Source organism: Daphnia pulicaria, chromosome 1 (genome assembly GCF_021234035.1).
Source record: "Daphnia pulicaria isolate SC F1-1A chromosome 1, SC_F0-13Bv2, whole genome shotgun sequence".
NCBI classification, from domain to species: Eukaryota; Metazoa; Arthropoda; class Branchiopoda; order Diplostraca; family Daphniidae; genus Daphnia; species Daphnia pulicaria.
The window spans coordinates 4,576,147-4,582,346 of NC_060913.1; the positions used below are offsets into that span (position 1 = coordinate 4,576,147).

The 6,200-nt window shown below is 39.7% G+C and overlaps 1 protein-coding gene and 1 long non-coding RNA gene across 6 annotated transcripts; both read right to left on the minus strand.

Annotated features, from left to right (window-relative positions):
* Positions 1–20: 20 nt before the first annotated feature.
* On the minus strand, positions 21–2,617 carry LOC124343126 (protocadherin-16-like). Of its 5 annotated transcripts, none has more exons than XM_046796297.1 (10): positions 2,507–2,617; positions 2,108–2,442; positions 1,813–2,044; positions 1,621–1,754; positions 985–1,557; positions 832–918; positions 635–759; positions 446–576; positions 202–365; positions 21–142 (listed from the first exon to the last, which is right to left on the minus strand). In XM_046796297.1, exons 2-9 carry the CDS (start codon positions 2,411–2,413, stop codon positions 214–216), a joined length of 1,740 nt encoding a protein of 579 aa, XP_046652253.1. In that variant the 5' UTR covers positions 2,414–2,442; positions 2,507–2,617; the 3' UTR covers positions 21–142; positions 202–213. The 5 variants fall into 5 exon arrangements, with proteins under 5 accessions (XP_046652253.1, XP_046652243.1, XP_046652224.1 ...); XM_046796287.1 differs by having other exon boundaries at positions 52–142; positions 227–365; positions 644–759; XM_046796268.1 differs by having other exon boundaries at positions 52–142; positions 227–365.
* A 318-nt stretch (positions 2,618–2,935) lies between these two features.
* On the minus strand, positions 2,936–5,582 carry LOC124343891. The gene is made up of 6 exons (XR_006919418.1): positions 5,491–5,582; positions 5,144–5,406; positions 4,824–5,074; positions 4,666–4,763; positions 4,038–4,601; positions 2,936–3,238 (listed from the first exon to the last, which is right to left on the minus strand). It is a non-coding gene; the product is annotated as an uncharacterized LOC124343891 (long non-coding RNA).
* Between the last annotated feature and the right edge of the window lie 618 nt (positions 5,583–6,200).

A 6,200-nucleotide genomic window follows, 5' to 3' on the forward strand; every position in this document is an offset into this window, starting at 1 on the left:
CGTTGAAGCGAATTTGATCAAATAAAGATTCGAGTGGTGTTCCTGAATCGGGAAGACTCCTCGTTAAGCTTTCGCTGATTTGTTTTGGTTCAGCCACAAGCTCAAAATGAGATATAAGAAGACCAGTGACAGGATCATGTGCCTACAGTTAAAAGTATGTCAAATTACAAATAAAAGTAATGTTAAAAACCAATTATGTACAGCATGCAGTATCTAATAACGGAACTTCTTCTTGAAGAGTGAGAAAGATAATGCCCGGATCTTGTTCTTCAACCACTTCCGCTCTGATAATCGGGTGAGCTGGAGACCACGGCGGTGAGAATATCCGTTATCAGTATGCGCTTGAACATAAATTGCAACCTCAGCTACGGAAAACCAAAAAGATATTTAAGATAGCGTGAGTTATTGGGTCGAGAAAAGTAATTTGTTATTTATAACTACACACCGAAATCCGTTTGATTGGGATATTCTGCATTAGCATTCATGCCTGTAACTTCCGCTCGGAACATAACAACAGCAGCATTCTCGTGGTCGAGCGGCTTCGTAAGGGTTAAGATACCGGTTGATTCGGAAATTCTGCACAAGGAAAATGCTAATGAAATAACGGAATTGGTTTGTAAATAAAGTGACTTACGAGAAGTACTCGCTTTCAACTTCGTCGCGCAAATAGCCTTCTTTATTTCTTATCTGAAATGGCTCAGTTAATCGAAATCTTAATTGTGAGCTAGTGTCGGGATCACTGGCACCTAAAGCCAGAACCTGTCGATTAAGTATTTGAATTATTAAAATCCAACATCACAAATTAATTTCCCGCGAATGGGCATAAATTACCCGAGTTCCAACAGGTGTAACCTCGGCTACGTGATGGATAAAAAGTTGTTTATCAAAATTTGGTGATTTATGGTTGATGTCTTCCACCTACATAAAAATAAATGATTTATTGACTTACATTCTTTTAAATTAAACTACTTAATTAGCGCTTACCTGTATGGTGATTGTTGCGGTAGCTGATTGAGCAAGTGGCTGGCCCTGGTCAACTGCAGCTACTGCCAGAGTAAGAAGAGGAGCTTCTTGATCCCATTGGAGAGCGCCACCTCTTGCAACCCGAACGATTCCTGACACTTCATCAATGGTGAACCAATCGACGGCTGTGCCTCCGACGACGCGATAGCGCAAATTATCTGAAGGTCCATCCGGATCAGTAGCATTTAGCTGAATAACAAATGAATCTGGCGTTGCCCGCTCGACAACGTTGACGTGATACTGGTTCTGTTGGAAAATGGGGGGATCGTTTCCATCGACAGCCCCCACCGTAATTGTCACCACGGTATCAGCATGCTGGGGTGGTGTGCCGGAATCGGTCGCTCGCACTATGAGCACAAATCTAACCTCGCCCAATTCAGTGGCATTGATAGGACGAGTAACATCAAGAATGCCACTGTCGCGCCCAATATTGAATAAGTTGTCTGCAGTGTTGCCTGCCACAATGGAGTAGGAAATCCTGCCATCTTGAATTGGCGGTGAATGACCTTTCCGAATACTATCCTTATCTGTAGCCTATAAAAACAAAAGGTTACCGAAATACTGGAAACATTAAAGAAAACGTAAAATAGCTAGTACCTTAACCACTAATTGTGGATCGAAGTCAAGAGCTCTATTTTGGATGAGTCGCCTGCATTGATTTTGCTCGAAAACGGACGGATTGTCGTTAACGTCATCAATTTTAATGGTAAGCGGCACTGATGTTGCTTTCCCTGTTATAGAAATCATTAGAATACTTGATTTAGTTAGTCAAGAATGACGGAAACTTACCCCCTCCGTCAATGACAGTATAGGTCAAAGTAAAAATGTCCTGATCCTCATAATCTAAACAAGTCGAAAGTCCGCATACTCCAACTTTTAGGTCACCGGTAGACGAGTTAACAGAAAAGCGCTCAGCTCCAAAGCCACGTAACTCGTAGCGTAATTGTCCGAACACACCGCTGTCGGCATCCGTAGCACTCAGCCTTGAAATTAACGAGCCAGGTGCGGAATTCTCAACCACCTGTTAACACGAATGATAGTTAAATACAGTGTAACCGCATTTTTATAGTGAAAATCTTCTCACATTGAAACTATAGGAAGACTCATCGAAGATCGGGATGTTGTCGTTAACATCGACTAACAGGATGGTCAGTGTGGCAGTAGATGAGAGACGTCTGCCTCCACCTCTAGCTATGACTTGTACAACCATTTCCCGCCGGTCAGGGTTCTCATAGTCGAGCTTATCAGCTCCGGTAACTTTGATAAGAACAGGTGTCCGGCCTGTGGCAGACATCGGGTGAACCTCAAAGATATTGTCGGCATTTCGCAATGGGATCAACTCTAACCCAAATTGACTATGTACGCCAGTGTCCGAATCCGAAACGGTCATATCAAGACCAGGCAATGCTTCCCCAATATCTGGAGTAATTAAATTTTAGCATTTTTTAATGATTTCAAATTAAGTGACAGCGGAATGAAATACCGAGATTTTCCGGAATTCCGATTGAATATTGTGCCTGATTAAATACAGGAGGTTGGTCGTTCACATCACGGTGACATTTTCTACGGTAAAATCGCCTATAGGCTTATTGTCAATCAAACTCAATTGCCTGTGAAAAGAATACATTAAAAATCTGAATAAATTATTGCGCTATTACAACGTGTTCACCTTCAGCCCAAATGAATAGGTGCCTCCATTCCGCAGTATAACTTGATCCTCGCGATCAATTGGGTTGTCAGATGCCACAATGCTGGCAGTTCCAATGTTGTCATTCATCTTGAATGAACTTACACGAAAATATCCTAGAGGGTCGTCGACGATGTCAAGCTGTAAATCTCGAGGTTGACCAGTGTCTCCGTCTCGCACGAGTACTTTCATTAGTGAATGGCCGGCTGGACTGTTCTCATGAATGACAGGTCAATAGGGTGCGTTTAAAAACACTGGAGGCTGGTCTTGAACATCAAGAACTTCGACCATTACAGTAGCTGTACTGGTTAAGGCAGCTCCAGGCTCTTTTGCAAGATCTTCAGCCTGTAAAACGAGCGTGAAACGGCTGTTTTCTTCGTAGTTCAGGCCACTTCGTGCAGTCAGGATGCCATCATTCGCGTGGTACGTCCTGCGGAAAGTGACACGTCGTTTGGAGATGGGCTGATGGGTAATTTAGTCCGGCTAGATCTTCTTAGAGCTGCTGATGGAGTTCCTTGCAGTTTAATGCTAGATGAAAAATTTACAAAGAGTTTTTAGAAATTTTTGCCATGTGGAACCCTTGAGAAGGATAGAAACAATAATCAGGTTTTTTAGCTCAAAGATTTAAAGGTGCAATTTTTTAAACTTAAATTTAAGCTTACAATATTGAGAACTATACACACTTGCTAGTTTGTCGAAAATTTTCCGGAAGTATACCGGAAGTAGCAATAGCTCCTCAACTGTTGACCTGTCGTCAAAATAAACCAGATATTCGTGATCCCCATGAAAATTGGGGTCGATCTGATATGTTTTAAACGAAATCGAGAATTTGGCCAAAATCGAGAATTTTCCTGAACAGTAGGTCAGGGAAATTCTCAAAACCGGAAGTACGAAATCGTACAAAAATTTACATGAAATTTACCACAAATTTTACGAGGATCACGAATATGTGGTTCTTTTGTACGTACAATGAATATTTACTAAACTACTGACTGAAATGAGAAAACCGGAAGTAGAAAAAAAATGCAATTTTCGAAAATCTAACAAGTGAGCTTTGTTAGGGGAATAGTTAACGTCAGTTTTCACTAAAAGATTTCCACACAATAGCTACCGATAACTGTTGAAGAGATTTACAAAGTAACTAAAACTGACTCGTTTTGACAGCTGAAAATATAGAAAAGCCATCTAGCGTTAGAAAAAGAAACTTCAAAGTTGCACTTCGTTTACCAGAAGGTCCTAATTTTTGAACTATTACACAGAAATGGAGTTTAACGCAAATAGATTGCTAGTAGATAATCTAAAAAAAAATAAGTAAACTGTCGGGTACCTGGGCAATGCATAATCCCGTGGTGAATGACTACAGTCACAGCGGACGGAAGCGACTACTGAAGTGATCCAACTCGTCAGTGAAGCAAGAAAAGTAGTGTAGCAGCATAAGAAGAAATGAAGCTAGATGAGTGGACGTCGCGAGGATAAGGATGGAACAGAACGTTGGTGGAAGTCTTCTGTCATGGCCAGCGACCGCGTGATTGATGTCGTAGGCCGTGATGCGGCTGGTCTGGCTGTCAACTTGGGAGCGGCCGGCCGTCTGTTCTTGAATCAGCTGGAAGCGGAAGGTATCCTCCCATTGCACGTTGAAAATGTAGTTGATCATGCCATTGATGAGCGTCGTCTTGCCGGAACCGGTTGCTCCCATCACCAAAATCCGTTCGATGCTGAATCTTTCCTTTCTGCTGGCCGGCTCCACCTTTCCTCCCATCGGTTTTTCCGAAAGCGAAACGATCGGCCGTCGAACGCGATCCAGTTACTTTTGTAAGAGGAACAGCAAAAAGTTCCATGCCGTTTCAGCTGATAGGTAGTTTATATCACCGTTGGTTTCGGTAACCTCAATCTAAACATTAATCAATTAACAATTTAATTTGAAGTCATTATGGTGTTTTAAAAACTTTTCTTACGGTTAGGTTAATGGGAATTATTTCGTCATTGAAACAGCGATGGAAATAAAGGTTAAGTACATGCCTTCTTCTTCTGAATGTCTTATGTTTACTGTGAACTAAAATATGGGAAAGTTTTCATTAAAAAGTATTAAGAAAGATGAACTATTTATCCATACATTTGTTGAAAAGGAATTTCCATCTGAAGAAGAAAGTGGAATTTTCAGTGTGTTGCAAGTAACACTAACATTTGAAGCCTCAGCAACATCTAGAGATTCATTAAGTATGTTTCTTTTGGTTCTAGCATTTCGACTGAACAAACTAGAATCACTAAGTTTCTCAGCCACTGAATTTCTTTTAATTTCTTGGGTCATCCACAGTAATAATGTTGCCAATGAAATTAAACCTGCTGGAGCACCGAACTTTAAATCTGTAATATTTTTGCATACATTTATTTATTGAACCAAGGCACAAACAAAAATGTTAACTTTTTACTTACATTTTGTCTTTGAAATCAAATTCAAATCGAGCAACAGCTGTGTGATCTGGTTCTTCATTTATTTCCAATCTTGAACTACAGATATCCCGTTTGCTATCTAAGTATGGGTTTGCAGCATCACTAAGTGTCCTATCCAAGCTAAACCCCAGTCCTGATGTTTCTTGTGCTTGTTTCGAGATTGCCAAGTTAGATACTGTAACATTCAAGATGCCACCTCGAAGAAATCCGAACATACTAACAGGTATGCTTTTTCGAGTCTCATCCTAGGAAAAGTCAAAAAGGAAAAAAAAAACAATTGCATGACAATTGACAAAAACGAATGTTTTCATTTCAATAATTATATTTACCTTTAGATCAAGATGATGTTTTCTACCAACTGAATTATTAATGGAAATTGATATGATGAGCAGAAACAGTAAAAAGTTTTTCCTTAAATACATAATTGATTAATTGGTGTGTTGGTTTTCCCATGGATCCTCTGACGATAGTGACAGGGGGAGGAGCCTAGGCCGCCTTGCGCTCTTTAATCGATATAATTCGCCTGTTAAATCGATTCACATTTCAATCGACACAATTTTGGAGCCAAATTTCAATTTCAAAGGTTAAGATGTGTTCATAGGTTAAGATTGCCTCACCAATTTCGAATAATATCTTTGAAATCTTCAAACAAACAAAATAAAAAACAATTCAAATAATTGTCTGTAATATTTCCTGATTTTGAAAAGTGACAAATTATCAAATTAATTAATTTTTTCCTGCATACGAAAAAAGATCCATGTCGATTCGGCAAAACAAATTCGGCCAATCGGTATTTGTCGATTCGGCAAAAGTTGCCGAACCGACCTGATAATTCGGCAACAGCCGATTCTGATTTGTATGGTTAGAAGCCTTAAGATAAAAAGTGTATAACAAATAATTCGTAACTTATTGACTTATGGTTTGAGTGTAATTTTTCAATTCACAAAATAAATAAAATATTTTGTAATTCCTTAAAATATCCAAACAGTAACAGCCGGTAGAAATAAAATCTTCAAACGGTTCAAACGGATTAAAAAAA

Coding starts and splice junctions, on each gene's coding strand:
- LOC124343126 (XM_046796268.1), bottom strand. CDS start 2,413: ATGACCGTTTCGGATTCGGACACTGGCGTACATAGTCAATTTGGGTTA. Junction 1,755..1,812: donor TACTGTCATTGACGGAGGGG/GTAAGTTTCCGT, acceptor TTTCTATAACAG/GGAAAGCAACATCAGTGCCG. Junction 366..445: donor TCCCAATCAAACGGATTTCG/GTGTGTAGTTAT, acceptor GGTTTTCCGTAG/CTGAGGTTGCAATTTATGTT.